Source organism: Oncorhynchus kisutch, linkage group LG13 (assembly GCF_002021735.2).
Source record: "Oncorhynchus kisutch isolate 150728-3 linkage group LG13, Okis_V2, whole genome shotgun sequence".
NCBI lineage: Eukaryota > Metazoa > Chordata > Actinopteri > Salmoniformes > Salmonidae > Oncorhynchus > Oncorhynchus kisutch.
In genome coordinates this window covers 61,445,552-61,463,635 of record NC_034186.2, presented here as the reverse complement: position 1 = coordinate 61,463,635, position 18,084 = coordinate 61,445,552, and the positions used below count along the sequence as shown (strand labels likewise).

The window sequence follows — 18,084 nt, the reverse complement described above, 5'->3', positions numbered from 1 at the left end:
GTCCTGCCCGCTCCAGCAAAACGCCTGCTCCCTGTCCGCCTCTACCCCCGCTCACCCTCATTCCAGCCAGCCCAGGCCAGCAGGCGCTGCTGCAGCGCTTTGTTTGGTAAAAAAACAAATTCCCTCAGTGTGGCCGCAAGCTGAGCTAACAGCAGAGCAGTTTTCAATGACTCGTCACCTCACCCCAGTCCCCCCACCCCCAACCCACGCCCCTGTTTCTGACAGTCCTGATGGGCACTCTGCCCCTGTTATTGTATTTAGGCTCAGTCTGGCACCCATGAATCAGTCAGGGGCCCAAGAAATGCCACCCTGAGCTTGGCATTGGGATAGGGGAGGCGGAGGAGGGAGGAGGGATTGGGGTGCAATGTTGAAAGCTTGGCATGTAGGGGCCTTAGTTAGGGTATCATATAATATATACATGCGTCTGTGAAGGCGTGGCTTTGGCCAGGCAAGGGAGAGGACTGGGGCAGACTGGTGGTGTAAGAAACTGAGGTGCTCCAAGGAAAACTGTTCCAAGGTGGAGTAACAATAAGCATCCTGTCACTTGTATGTGGAGGTCAGTGATAGGGTGGTGGAATGGGTTCGGGACGTTATCTCTTATCTAAATATATCTATTAGCCTATGTGTATTCAATGTTATTGTGCTGATATTGTTATCCAGAGTTTATTCAGTTATTCCATGGGCCAATAAGGCTAAACCCTAAAAGGTACATTTTATGCCATTGAGGTCCACATAGTCCATGTACTTTTGTTTCAACTTTTTGATACATTGCTTGCTCTCTAGAGAGTTCTAAGAACCCTTTTTTCTAAGAATGTAGGACAACATTCTGAGGGTTGCTTCCATTGAAGGACATTAGAATACTCTGAGGCTCAGCACCCTGATAGCCTGTCAGCATCAGAACAACATTCCCTCATTCTGCACCTGTACCATCCTCTCGTCCCACTCACCCGCCACCCACCGCCCCCGCCGAGAAAGAGCGCACCAAGCCGACGTGTTTGTTTGTGGAGATGGTGAGAAGCTGTCATGATGTCATCACCAGAAGGCAGCTTTTCCCTCTAGTGCTCTCTGTCCCTTTCCAAGCCAAACAGATGAGATCAGATCATCTTTCCTGATGTTCCTGTCTGTGTGACCAGCCACCCTTACTCCACTCCACTGCAGCTTTGGTAACCATGCCTCTGTCCTCGAGGGTTGCCGCGGCCACAGAGAGGCTCTAAAGATACACAGTTAATCTGGTCACCTGGCATAAAGGTGGCATCTCTGGTATGACAGCAAATATAGTTATTCACATTATTGGTCAGTTATTTTATCTGATAACCTTCAACCAAGAATATTTTGTATCTATAGGAAGACATCTTGATCAGTCCAAGATTAATCTGAAGACTTATAATGAAATATAATTGAACCATTGTGATCACTACATGAAATGTATTCAAATAAAAAAACTACAAAGAGCGATAACAAAAAGGTAACACAAAAGTAGCACAAATGACTTAATACTACATGTGTCCAATAAACTCTCATAAAGTAGTAGTGTATATAGTTTTGTAGTCAGCTACTTTTGTGAGATACAGAGGCCATTAGGAATACATTATCAGGTCAGACAGTACATGTGTAGTAAATGGAATGACATTTTGGCTGGTTCAGTGGCAAACCTGACCGTTCTCAATTCATACCTGAAACTGTAGGGACACCTAGTGGTTAAAACCAAGACAAGTGTAAACCAGCAAGCATTGTCTGCTGGTGAAGGGATGCCATTGCTGTAGTTTGTCAATTTCTGGAAAATGTAGCAGCATGAGTAATGCAAATATAAACCTATGCTTTACATTCATAATTTACAGGGAAATATCCTGGGGCTCTGTTCACAAACACAAACAGACCCCCACAGAGCCCCAGAACAGCAACACAATTAGACTCAACAAAATCATGAGAAAACAAAAAGATAGTTTCTTGACACATTGGAAAGAATTAACACAAAAAAACGGCGCAAACTAGAATGCTATTTGGCCCTAAACAGAGAGTACACAGCGGCAGAATACCTGACCACTGTGACTGACCCAAATGTAAGGAAAGCTTTGACTAGGTACAGACTCTGTGAGCATAGCCTTGCTACTGAGAAAGGCCACTGCAGGCAGACCTGGCTCTCAAGAGAAGACAGGATATGTGCACACTGCCCACAAAATGAGGTGGAAACTAAGCAGCACTTCCTAACCTCCTCCCAAATGTATGACCATAATAGAGATTACACAGATCTGAGGGAAATTACACAGATCCTCAAAGACTTTGGAAATGTTAACATATGTTTCCCATGCCAGTAAAGCCCTTAAATTGAATTGAAATTGACAGAGAGAGACAGACAGCGAGAGAGACAGAGACAGACAGGGGAGATTCTGCTGTGCCACTGTCGCATTAGGATTATATTTACGTTAGAAAAACAACATTTTGAACTGAAGCGTTCTAGCTACCAACTGACACACATGTATGTGTGTTACCATGGCTACTAACGCATGCAGTCTGTATTAACTCCAGTTGGGGGCGAACATTTCAAAGATTTGTGCAGTGAACACATCATCACTCAGGTAGCTAGCAAAATGTGCGGATAGAGCGGTGGATAGAAGATACCCATCCAGTTGCTTCTACAAAACGTATTTCACAGGCGGAGATTTACGATTATGAAAACATGGTCGTAAAAACTAGAAAACAAAACGTGAAGGATCAACCGCCGCAGCCCAACGTCGACGACAGAGACAGGAGTCCGTTTGTATCGCCAACCACCGGGAAAAGTAGACGAGCAGGAAAGGGCACCCCTTTCAACAGCTTGCTTCACAATAAGAATGGACTATTTCCTGGGTTTTCATTAATCAGAAGTAAGCTTGGCCTTACTCCGTCAGCTTTTGTGAAACTCGGAATTACTCTGGTTCTTGGTAAGTGTCACACAACACATATACAGTACTTAGCTAGCTACCAGTACTGTAACGATGTTGCTAACGTAGCTAGTTAACTTACGTTAGCTAGCGCTAGCTCAAACAGCATACGACGACAGCTAACGTTACTGAGGTTGTTAGGCTGTGCCACGGTCATTGGTGGCTAGCAAATGATGATAGCCAATTTAACGTTACTGTAGTTAGCTAACGGTAATTATATTATTAACTAGCTGGCTAACTAATATTAGAACAATGATTTAACCCCACAACTTTCTTAACGGTTCTCTTTTTTTTCCTTCATAGCTGCTCTGGCTGGGTATTTACATTGGTAAGTTAAGTAACTAACGTTAACCTCAGTCTAACAACGTTTCAGGTCATTGACATGCACTTCCAAGTCTTGAATGTTTCCTGTGTACATTGATTGTAGATAAGTAACGTTAGCTAGATATCCTAAAGCCTATTTGTTGTTTCTGTAGGTACCATCTCTCACGCCTCTTTGAAAATGACAGGCACTTCTCACATCTGTCAGGGCTGGAAAAGGAAATGGCATTTCGGACAGAAATGGTAAGTCTTGTGTTGTTGAAAGATGACAGAAGAAGAAACGAATGAAATAATGATGACCTATTCTATGTGTGTGTGATACTGTGCCTTGCAACATCTTAGAGCCTTGTTTCTGTAGCAGGCCATGAGCCAATACCTGATAAGGGCTTTTGTGTGAGAATTTAATCAAATTGTTATATGATCCTGTTCTAGGGCTTATACTACTCCTACTTCAAGACCATCATTGAGGCCCCAACCTTTCTCAACGGCCTTTATCTGGTCATGAACGATCGGCTTACAGAGTACCCACTGGTTATAAACACACTGAAGAGGTTCAATCTCTATCCAGAGGTAACATTTGTGGAAATGGACATCCTTGGCATTTGATTGGACAACAGACTTTGTTGAGGGTCTTCATGCTGAAATCCTTCCTCCACTGCTCTCTAGGTGGTCCTGGCCAGCTGGTACAGAATCTACACAGATATAATGGAATTCTTTGGACTCCCCACCAAGATGTGTTGGTCCATCAATAGAGGAGAGGGTATGGCTGCAGTGGACGGCTGTGAAGGTACCAATGCTGTCTTGTTTGACCTGAACACACACACACACACACACACAACTCTCTAGGCCGGATGCAATCAAACCAGCTATATGGGAAATCATAAAGAAAATGAGCGTTATTCCTGTGCCACCCAGCTGCAGTGGTTCATCTGAAATATTAGTTGTAAAAACCTCATTATTGCTGCATATGAAATTGAAAGTTGGCATAACACCAGTGTTCCACTCTATAGAGAGAGAACTGCTTGAAGACACAAAGCCAATCTGTTTGATTTTAATTTCAACATATCTATATTCCACTGCACTGGATCAATGTTATTTTTCTGAATTGTGGATTTCCAAATGTGTAAGTTAGACTGAATACCAGTTCATTTCAGGAAAATAGAGATCTGTGTCTCCCAAAGGAATGCCATGCAGTTGCTTAGCTTATGAATAATTGCAATCTGTGAGGCTATTTCTTGCTTTCGTTGCATTTTAATTGAGCTGCTGCACAAAGGGAAAGCTTTGGTTTTTTAAAATTTCACACAACACATTTCACATGTATCTGGGCCAACTTCAATGAAATCTATGAATAAGGGGAAGGTGTTTTGTAAGGGGGAGGTTGTTCCCCTTTTCTACTTGTTGAACTGTTCTCTTAACTTGTCATTAGCACTTCATAGCATGTTATATGCGTAGTACTTCTCAGTGTTATATAGTCAAGACTGGAGCAAGTTACACTTATTTCTAATTAAAGGTGTGAAGAGTGTGCTTTCACATAATATGTAGTTTGAAGGTGCTGCTGTACATGTAAGTGCCGCCTGCCTTTTGTTCCTGTTTCCACAAGCTGAGTGCGCAGCAAATTAGAGCAGACTCAGAATAGCCCTTTATCCTCAGCAGTTCTATGGTAGTGAAATGAAAGAAAGCCTCCCACTTCAGGAAAGCATTAAGAAGGCGACTCACTGAAGGCTTTAATGTTTCCATTAGCCTATGTCTTTCACTATGAGCGAGCCATGTCAGGTATCAATCAATATTACATCATGCTTTCAAGCATCTTATTTTGAGCCATTCCATCAGTCGACTTAACATTTTCTGAAAGTAAGTTAATTTGTTTGGTACAGTAATACAACAAGCAAACAATATTCTCACTTTCATTTCTGTCCAGGACTTCAGGCCATGGCCATAGAATAGCATATAGTATTTGAATAGAATCTCTGGTCATGAGAATCAGTGTTTTGAAGTTATGGTCTTTGGCTATTCGAGGTCCTTGCCATTGCCAATCTCAATCCTAATAGTCTCTCTGTCTGTGTGTGTCAGGTATGGGTGACCCTGCATACTTCTACGTGACCTTTGTGTTCCTCCTCAATGGTCTGATGATGAGTCTGTTCTTCATCTACGGGACCTACCTCAGGTAACTTAACCTTTACCCGCCTTTGATTCTGCAACAGTTGGGCTCAGATTAAGACTTTAAAGTCATTTAGTCACTTTAATGTTCTAACAAAGACTGCTAAAATAAGAAAGGCTGAATTATCCCCCTCCCTTCCCCTCTCTAGTGGCAGTCGGCTTGGGGGTATGGTCACGGTGCTGTGTTTCTTCTTCAACCATGGAGAGGTGAGTGTGTACCGTACAGAACTGTGGAGGTAGACTGATGAGGGTGGAGATGGGGGATGGATACAATGCAGGCAGCCATCAAAAGGATCTCCGTCTCAGTCAGTATCAGACATGCTGAGTAGTTGCTCTATTGTAATATTCACACCAATCGATACTGACATTTCAATCATACTCTCCTCTCCCCAGTCGCCACCCACTTGTCTCCTTTACCTTCTCAGTCTGTGCTGGTTTCAACGCAGAAGTGTGAATGTATCCAAATCATTATTATAGGAGCATTGGTGCAGTGTGGGTGTAGGATGAAGACTAAATGTACTGGATGAGATTACTGGATGCATTTCTATGTACAAATAGTTTTTCGCAGTTGTCATTGCTTGCGTAGCGGTACAGAAAAAATCCCCTTCTACGCAGCAATGTGTTGTCGCAAAATAAAGTAGGATTGTGTTTGTTTGTATGTGTGTGTTTCTGTGTCAGAGCACCCGGGTCATGTGGACTCCGCCCCTGAGGGAGAGCTTCTCCTATCCCTTCCTGGTCCTGCAGATGTTACTCCTCACTCACATCCTCCGGTAACTCACCATCCCTATTTCCTTTCGCCTTCCTTTCTCTCCTTCTCTTTTCAATACGCTCTGGCTGCCTCTTCATGTGCTAGTGATATGTAATGTAAAGCAGCCATTCTCAACTGGTGCTGGCTAGAGGTCTAACGACGGATTTTCAACACCGATACCGATTATTGGAGGACCAAAAAAAGTCTATGCCGATTAATCGGCCGATTTGTGTATATTTTTGGAATAATGACAATTACAACAACACTAAATGAACACTTTTAAATAATGCAAAAACACAGTGTTTGATAAAGTAAAAGTGCAATATGTGCCATGTAAATAAGCTAACATTTAAGTTCCTTGCTCAGAACATGAGAACATATATAAGCTGGTGGTTCAATATTCCCAGTTAAGAAGTTTTAGGTTGTAGTTATTATAGGAATTATGGCGCGTCAACTATTTCTCTATACAATTTGTATTTCATATACCTTTTGAATATTGGATGTTCTAATAGGCACTGAAGTTTTGCCAGCCTAATCTCAGGAGTTGATAGGCTTGAAGTCATAAACAGCGCTATGTATTAAGCATTGCTAAGAGCTGCTGGCAAATGCAGTAAAGTTTGAATGAATGCTTACGAGCCTGCTGCCATCTACCACCACTCAGTCAGACTGCTCTATCAAATATCAAATCATAGACTACAATATAATGAACACAGAAATACGAGCCTTTGGTCATTAATATGGTCAAATCCGGAAACTATCATTTCGAAATCAAAAAGTTTATTCTTTCAGTGAAATACAGAACCGTTCCGTATTTTATCAAACGGGTGGAAAACCTAAGTCTAAATATTGCTGTTACATTGCACAACTTTCAATGTTATGTCATAATTATGTAAAATTCTGGCAAATTAGTTTGCAACGAGCCAGTCGGCCCAAACTGTTGCATATACCCTGACTCAGCGTGCAATGAACGCAAGATTGATTTTAAGAAAGGCATTGTTTATGGTTAGGTAGATTCTTGCAACGATTGTGCTTTTTTCGTGAATGCACATTTGTTAAATCATCCCCCGTTTGGCGAAGTAGGCTGTGATTCGATGATAAATTAACGGGGACAGCATTGATTATATGCAAAGCAGGACAAGCTAGTTAACCTAGTAATATCATCGACCATGTGTAGTTAACTAGTGATTATGTGAATATTGATTAAAAAAAATAAAAAAAGATAAGTTTAATGCTAGCTAGCAACTTACCTTGGCTCCTTGCTACACTCGCGTAACAGGTGGTCAGCCTGCCACGCAGTTTCCTCATGGAATACAATGTAATCAGCCATTAATCGGCGTCCAAAAATGCAGATTACCGATTGTTATGAAAACTTGAAATCGGCCCAAATTAATCGGCCGTGCTGATTAATCGGTCGACATCTAGTGCTGGCCGTCTCCAACAAATTTTGGTTGTAGAAGGTTTTTGATAGTTTGCGGCTGTCTGAGTAAATTGTATTTATTTTTGTATTAAAAAATACTCCAGTCTGAACTTAAACCAGGTAGATAGTGGGTAGAAATGATAATGTACTTACATGTTTTTATAATTTAATCCCTGAACACCTTTTCTTAAATCACAATATTTCAATATAGAGCTATTAGCAGCACTATCTTGGTTGATTTTTGTGATCTCAAGCCAGTGAGGGGACTTTATTAACATTCTTCATCAAGAATATGTGCAAAGTGTAATTATTGACAATGAAAGAGGTGGCTGTGAATGTTGTTTCCTTGTCATATAATTGCTACATTAACTATCAATATACCATTCCTTTTTTTTTTCAATATTGGATTTTGGCGATTCTTTATCGCGATGCGAATATTGATTCGCGACTGAGACAACCTAGTTCAATTTGGATCCCGAGGCAAAACCATTGGAGAACCACTGATGTAGATTATAATGAGAGCTCTGCAATTGTTATGATCTCAATTCATTGTGGTCCAGATATCTGGTTTGTAAAGCCTGATGTTGGTTCCGTTCCCGCATTGATCACATTTTGTATTCAGTCTAATTCACTTGGAGTCAGTCTCTGCTATTCGACCCCTTTAACTTGTTCTCTAAAGCTGTCAGTGTGAGTGGAGGGCTTGGTGGCTGATACATTCTATTTAGAGGCAGCCTGAATGGGAGTGTTAGTGTATGCCTGTGTCGATGGATGTCCTTGCCTCCTGCCCTTTTCCACATCTATCTCTCCAAAGGACACGCAACCCCAGCAGAAAGGCCATGTGGGCGTTGGCCATCTCCAATTTGTGCTTCATGCTGCCCTGGCAGTTTGCCCAGTTTGTGCTGCTTACCCAGGTAAGAGAAAAAGAGGGAGAGATAAATATAGAGAAGGGTGGAGGCTGTGAGAGGAGTGGAGAAGAGGAAGACCGAGTGAGGAAGAGATGGTGATAGAGTGAGGAAGAGATGGTGATAGAGTGAAGAAGGGAGGCTGTGAGAGATTGAGAGAAAGGGAGAAGAGTAAACTGGTAAAGGGACATTGTAAGAGATGGAGAAGAGGATAACAAAAAAAGAGCAACAGACAGTGAAAATGGAGGGAGGGTGTGAGACAGATGGAGAAAAAGACTGGAGGAGGTGGGGAGGCAGACAAAAGTGTTGAAGGTTAGTCTCACACAAACAAGATCTGCTGGCATCTTTGCTTAGCAACAGCTTTGCTATCAGTCTGGCTAGATTATTATAGCAAGTGTCCCTCTGCTAGCTAATTAGAGCATTATATATGGGGATTTTACCACAAACTGTAATCTAAGTACTTATAACATCAATGTGTTGTGCTCGAAAATAAGCATGCACCCTTTATTGCAATCATTTCAAGGTTGTTGTATACACTACTTATTGCTTGTTTACACGTGACTACTTGTTTCAGGTGGCCTCGCTCTTTGCCTCGTACATCCTGGGATACATCAGCCCCACCAAAATGCAGTCCCTCCTAGTGACACACATGGTAAATGTATTTTCTGGTTCCTAACTAACCTGTACTTGTGGGCGTGCATCGTAAAACAGGGCTGTGCGTTCTGCCAAGGAGTGTGTTCGTGTGTGCGTTTTGGTCCGTAGCTATATTACTCCTCTCCATCACAATTCCAGTTCTCCTAATCCTCTAAGCAACACAGGCTGTTAGTGTGGGTAGCGTAAGGAGCTGGGGAGATAAGAGAAGAGGCCCTTTGTATTAAGATGATGCTGGAAATTTGTGTCTATTTTGTATTTATTTATCCGTTATTTTACCAGGTAAGTTGACTGAGAACACGTTCTCATTTGCAGCAACGACCTGGGGAATAGTTACAGGGGAGAGGAGGGGGATGAATGAGCCAATTGTAAACTGGGGATTATTAGGTGACCGTGATGGTTTAAGGGCCAGATTGGGAATTTAGCCAGGACACCGGGGTTAACACCCCTCCTCTTACGATAAGTGCCATAGGATCTTTAATGACCTCAGAGAGTCAGGACACCCGTTTAACGTCCCATCCGAAAGACTGCACCCTACACTGAGCAATCACTGCCCTGGGGCATTGGGATATTTTTTTAGACCAGAGGAAAGAGTGCCTCCTACTGGCCCTCCAACACCACTTCCAGCAGCATCTGGTCTCCCATCCAGGGACTGACCAGGACCAATCCTGCTTAGCTTCAGAAGCAAGTCAGCAGTGGTATGCAGGGACATATGGCGGTGAATAATTTATCCGCCTGGCAAGAAGTGGCAGCGTGAAGAAAACTGGGGGACACACAGGCTTGTGTCCTCGACGACTTACAGCATTTTTAAGCCCACTTCGGCTGTAACAAGTTTGGTGTGCGTGTCAATGTGCCATGACAACAGGAAAAAAAAAAAACTTTCACACACAACTCTTTTGATAGTCCCAGTCGGTATTAGATTGAATGTTGCAGCCCTGCCCACCTGTGGGGGAAAACAACCGGTGGTTGCCTAGGTTACCCCATTGGCTCACAGCTGAAACGTAACCTTTTTCAAATGCAATTTCCTTGTTGTCAACCTGCTTTAGTCAATTACAAAACTACATTTAAAAAAGTACAACATGTCTAAAGATAACTTATCAAAATTGCCTGCTCCCGAGCGCTCTCACTACTTAAAGAAACATATTGTAGAGTTGCCTCATGGCTGTTTTCATGAGGGTGCTAACAGCCACGTGAGTGCTACTGACCAGAACATTAAGCTGCCAAGACCAACAACACAAAAAACGGACTATAACGGATTATACAGCTACAAGTAGTAGCATTAAGACTGTGACTGAAGGCTTCACGTTTTCCAATAGGGTTAGTGGCGTTACAAACGGACTCTACTAAAACAAGTTAAATGTCTTTGAATGTGATAATGTTTTCCACACACATACTGTAGCTAATGATGTAAAATGATTGAAATATTCCAGTGTATATAAGGCACATGCTTACTTGGACACTGGGTCGCCATATTTCCCACTGTCCTACACTGAATAGCCTGAAGCCATAGGACTCTTCTCGCATGCTCTATTTCCCTATGTGGATGCATTGTGAACCGCTGGGATTTTTGACCTGGTTACATGTACATTGAACAACACAGCAGGTTTTCTGCATTTCTTTTTCTGTTTAACAAACCTATGATGAAGTTTACACTCTTACACTTGAGGTCAATGGGAAAGAATGTTTGTTTTCCACAATTTGTAGGCGTGGTCAAGGGGAATTCCTTATTATTATGTGAATATCGACTCGGAATATGTCACTAAATTCTTTCCACCCCACTCGATCTCCAGATAACACTTGCCGTGTGCTTTGTTCTGATGTTTGGAAACTCCATGCTGCTGACATCATTCTACGCCTCCTCGCTGGTCTCCATTTGGGTGAGCTGGACTAGCACTCTCCTCATGCTTTCAATGTGTAGAGGATGTCTTTTATGTTAAGCATGGTGTGATGTTGAAAATGGTATGGTGTTGAAATCAGTTCCTTCCTGGTTGCAGGGAATAATTGCCCTGCGGGACAAATTTGCAGAAGCCTTCAAACCTGGCCTCATCACATGGGTAAGAGGTGTGTGTGTGTGGACATGTTTACTATACTTGTGGGGACCAGAAGTCCCAAAAAGTAGAGTAAACGATCAAAAACTGGGGACATTTTGCCGGTCCCCACGAGGACAAAAAGTATATTTCTAGAGGGGTTAGAATTAGTGTTAAGGTTAGGTTAGGGAAAATATGATTTTGAATGGGAATCAATTGTGTGTGTCCACAATGTTAGTAAAAGAAGACTGTGTCTGTCTGTCTCCTGGTTGACTTGTCTGTCTGCTCTCAGGTCATGCAGGGCCTGGTATGTGTTGTCTCCACGGTCATTCTCAAGTTCATGCTGTCTGCTGTCTTTGGAGCCTCTGATGATGTAAGTCTTTGAAAATAGCCCTGTGCATTTGAAACAAAATGCCTTACAATTTGGTGCCTTTTCTGGCAGAATCACTGCATTTTGAAACAAGCCATCACTCAAAAGTATGATAGTAATTAAAGTAAATAGGAATATGCTAACTGTATTTGAAGTTGCATCTACTTTTACAACAATTTCTCTCCCAGGCTCACATCAGTAGCTTAATAAAGTCCAAGTTTACCAGCTACAAGGACTTTGACACCATGATGTATACCTGTGCTGCTGAGTTTGACTTCATGGAAATTGAGGTATGAAAGACACTTGTCCGTATTTGGCATAGCAACATGGCACTAGTGTTAGAAGGCATCCTTTCATAGTATTTATTTTATTTTACATTTATTTAACTAGGAAAGTTCTTAGTTAAATTCTTATTTTCAATGACGTTCTAGGAACAGTGGTTTAACTGCCTTGTTCAGGGACAGAACAACATATTTTTTTACCTTGTCAGCTCGGGGATTCAATCTTGAAACCTTTCGGTTACTAGTCCAACGCTGTAACCACTAGGCTACCTGCCGTCCCATTTGGCAGCTCATTTTGTAAAGGTCGTGTGTGGTATGTGTCAGAAATCAATGTTTTTCTCCAGTCGATCTGACGTGTATAACATTGCTCTTCTCAGACCCCACTGCGCTACATCAAGACACTGCTGCTTCCCATCAACATGCTGGTGGTTGCTGTCATAGCAGGACGGGTAAAGACTTCATTTGTGTGCCATACACCAGGCACTCCACACAATCCACTGTTAGAGAACAAGGCAGGCATCCTTGAAATGTCATTTCTCCCGTTCTGCTTTTGACATGCCTGTTGAACTCAATTTGTCATATTTGAGGCAGGCTTGAGAAATGGCAAGATAATTATGTTCCAAAAATATTCAAGAATCTCCTCGAGCGTGTCCAAATGTGTCACTTTGATCTAATTGTGTGTCAAATGCAGAATTAATAAGCCAAGTGCGGGCCTCCCGAGTGGCACAGCGGTCAAAGGCACTACAGTGCTTGAGGCGTCACTTCAGATCCGGGTTTGATCCCGGGCTATGTCGCAGCCGGCAGCAACCGGGAGTCCCATGAGGCGACGCACTATTGTCCTAGTGACATCCGGTTAGGGGAGGGTTTGGCCAGCCGGATGTCCTTGTCTTATCGCGCTCTAGCGACTCCTTGTTGCGGGCCGGATGCATGCACGCTGACATGGTCGCCAGTTGTACGGAATTTCCTCCAACACATTGGTGTGGCTGGCTTCTGGGTTATGCGAAGCAGTGCGGCTTGGCAGGGTTGTGTTTCGGAGGACACGTGGCTCTCGACCTTCACTTCTCCCGAGACTACAAGACTAACTACCAATTTAGATATCAAGAAATTGGGGAGATAAAGGGGTAATAAAAAATAACGTGCCATTTTGATTCTGCTTGACTTGCTTTGCTAGTGAAGAAATGGAGGGCTTCTAAATAGTGATACTGGTAGAAATGATAATGGTTAATTATTTGCTGTGAATATGCTCACTGTATATAATATACATATAATAGAAGGCGGAATCATCCTGGTCAACGTTATATCCCTTCTAAGGTTTGTCTTTCTTTTTTTCTTTTTTTGTGACACTGTTTGTCCCTTCTCCTACTCTGTACAGACCATCCAGGATGTTGTGAGGTTCCTGAGGGAAGGAGAGAAGTATTCTGTCAAACCTGAAGACGATGACGACGATGAACAGTGAGTATATTTCCCTCTGTCCTCTGTTGTAAAACTCACCCTCTTAACAGCACAAGTAAAGGCAAACTTCCATGTGCATTTTGCCCATTCATTCTTATAAAGACAACACAACTTGACATTTTGACAACTCGTAACTTTTTTTCCCACATTTTTCACAGCCCAGAATTGTTGGCAAAAGGAGAGGTAAGCAAGCATCCTGATTTCCCTGAATGTTACTGCTGTATACACCGTGCCCGAGTCTCCTCACGCCATATGATTCAAGCCTTCTTTTTTTTCCTTAAATGTGGTAATGTTCATCTGCTTCAGCTACAATAGTAATGATCGTCTAAGTGATTTTCATAACCTGCATACAGAGGCAATTTTTTCCTGCCAGTTAAATTGCTCGCTTTATCACCAGTTCTAGCTCTAACCATTTATTTCTCTCACTACTTCCAACCATCCCTCCCCCAATCTTGTTCTCTCCCTGTGCCCTTCAACCCTCATTCTCTACCTGGGCTCTCTCTCTCTGTCATGGTGTCAGCTGGTGTACCATAGCCTACAGTTGATAGCGTTTGTAGTGCTGGCGATGCTCATCATGCGTCTCAAGCTCTTCCTCACGCCCCACATGTGCATCATGGCCTCCTTGATCTGCTCCAAACAGGTCAGTCCCCGACGCCATTCAACATGACACGACACGACGCCACTCAACATGACATGACACCACTCAACACGACATGGCGCCACTCAACATGACACGACATGATGCCACTCAACACGACACGACGCCACTCAACATGACACGACACGACGCCACTCAACATGACACGACACGACGCCACTCAACACGACACGACGCCACTCAACATGACACGACACGACTCAACATGACACGACACGACGCCACTCAACATGACACGACACGACGCCACTCAACATGACACGACACGACGCCACTCAACATGACACGACACGACGCCACTCAACATGACACGACACGACGCCACTCAACATGACACGACACGACGCCACTCAACATGACACGACACGATGCCACTCAACATGACATGGCGCCACTCAACATGACACGACATGATGCCACTCGACACGACATGATGCCACTCAACATGACACGACGCCACTCAACATGACACGACACGACGCCACTCAACATGACATGACACGACGCCACTCAACATGACATGACACGACGCCACTCAACACGACATGGCGCCACTCAACATGACACGACATGATGCCACTCGACACGACACGATGCCACTCAACATGACACGACGCCACTCAACATGACACGACACGACGCCACTCAACATGACACGACACGACGCCACTCAACATGACACGACACGACGCCACTCAACATGACACGACACGACGCCACTCAACATGACACGACACGACGCCACTCAACATGACATGACACGACGCCACTCAACATGACACGACACGAAGCCACTCAACATGACACGACGCCACTCAACATGACACGACACGACGCCACTCAACATGACACGACACGACGCCACTCAACACGACACGACGCCACTCAACACGACACGACGCCACTCAACACGACACGACGCCACTCAACACGACACGACTCAACATGACACGACGTCACTCAACACGACACGACTCAACATGACACGACGTCACTCAACACGACACGACTCAACATGACACGACGTCACTCAACATGACACGACGTCACTCAACATGACACGACGCCACTCAACATGACACGACGCCACTCAACATGACACGACGCCACTCAACATGACACGACGCCACTCAACATGACACGACGCCACTCAACATGACACGACGCCACTCAACATGACACGACGCCACTCAACATGACACGCCTCAACATGACACGAGGCCACTCAACATGACACGACTCAACATGACAAGACACCACTCATCGCAACTCAACACACCACAACACAATTAGCACTGACACCACACAGATACCGCAGAGTACATAACGTACCAAAGATGGATCACAACACCACTACCACTAGAGACCTCCATCACAGACGCACTACAGACCAATGTTCTCATTGATGCTCATGTGTTGTCTGTCTGTGTGTCAGTTGTTTGGCTGGATAGGGGAGAAGTTCAAGCTCCACGTGATGGTGTTTGGCATCCTGTCCATCATGGCCATGCAGGGTGCGGCCAACCTGCAGTCCCAGTGGGGCATCATGGGAGAATTCAGCAACCTACCCCAGGAGCAGCTACTGGACTGGATCCGAGACAACACACCGCCCAGTAAGTAACGTCTTCATCCTACCTCTGAAACCAGAGGCTCGAGATAAACAAATCATTCTAAATGGCATCCTTCGTTATGGAATTGACTGATCTGACTAGGTTGGATTGGTGAAAGCAATTGGCTGGTAACCTCACTTTCAGGTATCCAGTCCCTTTCAGATCAGTGATCATGACCCATGCCTCTGTGGACTCTTCTCTTAGATGTACTGTTTTTTGTGTGTGTGGTGCAGACTCTGTGTTTGCTGGAGCCATGCCCACCATGGCCAGTGTGAAGCTGTCAGCCGGCCGGCCCATCGTCAACCACCCACACTACGAGGATGCTGGACTGAGGTGTGGACAGAACATTGATACTACTGTACTCGATATGTGCTAGCCTAACACCAATTCAGCTTTGTCTAAACGTTGTGGTCTGTTCCACTCAGGGAGAGGACCAAGCTGGTGTATGCCATGTATAGCCGCAAGTCTGCCGAGGTGGTGAAGAGGAACCTGATGCAGATGGAGGTGGACTACTTTGTCCTGGAGGACTCGTGGTGCACCCGGCGCTCCAGGTAACCCTGGGTGGCCTTCCCGTCAGTAACCAACTGCTGTTTACACTGTCATATGTTCTTGTGACATTGTCAACAAGTCATTCCAGTCAGTACAGGGCATTTTCCCAACTCACTCAGAAATTACTCTGAATTGAACTGAACCCAATTCTGCTGCCAAGTGACCATTTGAACCATCTGTTTCGCAGTCCGTTAATCACATAATGTTTTGGTTCAGTTTGTTTCTTTGCTGAAATATTTTCTCTTTCTCTGCCCCTTTCTCTTTCTCCCTTCCTGGCTTTCTCTGTGCTCTCCAGGCCTGGCTGCAGTATGCCTGAGATCTGGGATGTGGAGGACCCTCAGAACGCTGGGAAAGTCCCCCTCTGTACGCTCATGTCCAGGGACTCCAGGCCCCACTTTGCCACCGTTTTTCACAACAACGTTTACAAAGTTCTAAAAGTTCCCAAAGCAACTAAAGAGCTCAGATAACAGCAGGGTCGGCCTGTTTTTGGTGCTACCTTCTAGTATTTCCACCGACCTGGTGCGTGTTTTTATATAGTTCCCTTTCCTGTTGGTCTGTCTCCTTTGGAGGTACCACTGCCACAGCTGCGTTTTACGTCTCCGTTTTTGAGGCTCTGTTAGAGCAGTGGACTGACGTGATGGGCTAGATAAGAGTCCCCACTTGTGTTGTGTAAGCATTTCATTTAATTTTATGCGAGCTTATACTAAAAGTTGTTCTTAAAGATAGAAATGCATTTTATTTTTGTGTGTATTAGTACATTTTGGATGTCAGGCATATTTAGTTTTTGTACTTTTATGCCCTTTTTTGCATATTAAGAATTGTCATTATTTAGTGTAATTTTTTTGATTCACTGATGTGTGTAATAATTTTGTTATTTGCCAAAGCAAAGTGTAGTTAGTATAACTACTAGTGTTACAGCTGCAAGTGTGAGCTTAATGTAGCACACCTGAAATGTCCTTTTTAAGAGAAGCGGAATATGATCATCTGCAAACAGATTTTTCCCAACAACCCATTGCAACTTGTAGCAGTGCATTATTTTAAGCATTAGCGTAATGACCTACCACCATATCAGTGGTTTAGGACCCTGTATTGACATACAGAAAACACTTTTAGGCATATTTTTGGAGTTGTTAAAGTCATGCCAATTTAGCATCATTGCTTTGTACTCCACCACAGGAAGTCATTAATTTGTAGCCTTTTTTTTGCACCTCAGTGGCCTTTGCACATGTCACAACAGCAACATAATTGAATTCAACAATGTATTATGACAAAAAAAAAACATTTTGTTTAATGATTTGAGTTGTAATGCGCTTGCGGTTACTTCCCCATTTTATTTTGGGGATATAGCTGTGAAAGACTACGCCACTCTGGACTCCACTTTGCACTGGTGTGCTCTACTCACTTAAAACCACTTTCCCCTTTTGTTCATGCAGCTCTGAGTCGTGACTGTGAAAGTCCCTTTGCCACTCTGAGGTCAAGGGTCAAACAGGAGAGAGCTCGTGTCGTTCTCATTATCCCTGTGACTCATTCTGCCTTTTTACCAGTGTGGCTTTGAAGTTACTTAAAACAACCCCAGTGTAATCATTCCAGTGTAAAAGCTACAGTATTGTTGGGTACAAATCATCTCACCAATACAGGTGAGGCATTTTAGCAATAAGCTGTTCGTTACTCAGACTTGAAGGTTTCTACATATTATACAACATTCATCAATTGTAATAGTTTCAAGCAGCTTTTTCAATTAAATGCAAGAAGTTTATTTCAATGTATTCTGCTCTTTCTGTGACTGTTCATGAATAGCACAGCAAGTGTTTTATGCTAAGTTTATTTTTGGTTATGTCCAAGATATACAGTAAGGTACTGAAGTGATCTTGAAAGCAAAATGCCTGTTTTTAGTGGTGGAGCGGTGACCACACAATTTGAAATATTTTGACATCAACATTTCTTGTGACAGGCCTAGCTTTGTCTAATGCTTGTTGATTTCATCTGTATTTTGAAAATAAAATGTTTATCAGCATCTTTCTTT

General features: G+C 43.5%; 1 protein-coding gene across 1 annotated transcript; it reads left to right on the top strand.

The window, feature by feature from the left end:
* Positions 1–2,501: 2,501 nt before the first annotated feature.
* LOC109901999 (probable C-mannosyltransferase DPY19L1) lies at positions 2,502–18,077 on the top strand. Its single transcript, XM_031786813.1, has 22 exons — positions 2,502–2,921; positions 3,225–3,249; positions 3,398–3,485; positions 3,675–3,812; positions 3,909–4,029; positions 5,313–5,406; positions 5,549–5,606; positions 6,078–6,169; positions 8,376–8,475; positions 9,041–9,118; positions 10,908–10,994; positions 11,112–11,171; positions 11,437–11,517; positions 11,703–11,804; positions 12,173–12,244; positions 13,168–13,247; positions 13,406–13,430; positions 13,768–13,887; positions 15,341–15,515; positions 15,746–15,845; positions 15,938–16,063; positions 16,357–18,077. The coding sequence occupies exons 1-22, from the start codon at positions 2,678–2,680 to the stop codon at positions 16,526–16,528; spliced, it is 2,238 nt and encodes a 745-aa protein (XP_031642673.1). The 5' UTR covers positions 2,502–2,677; the 3' UTR covers positions 16,529–18,077.
* Positions 18,078–18,084: the final 7 nt, after the last annotated feature.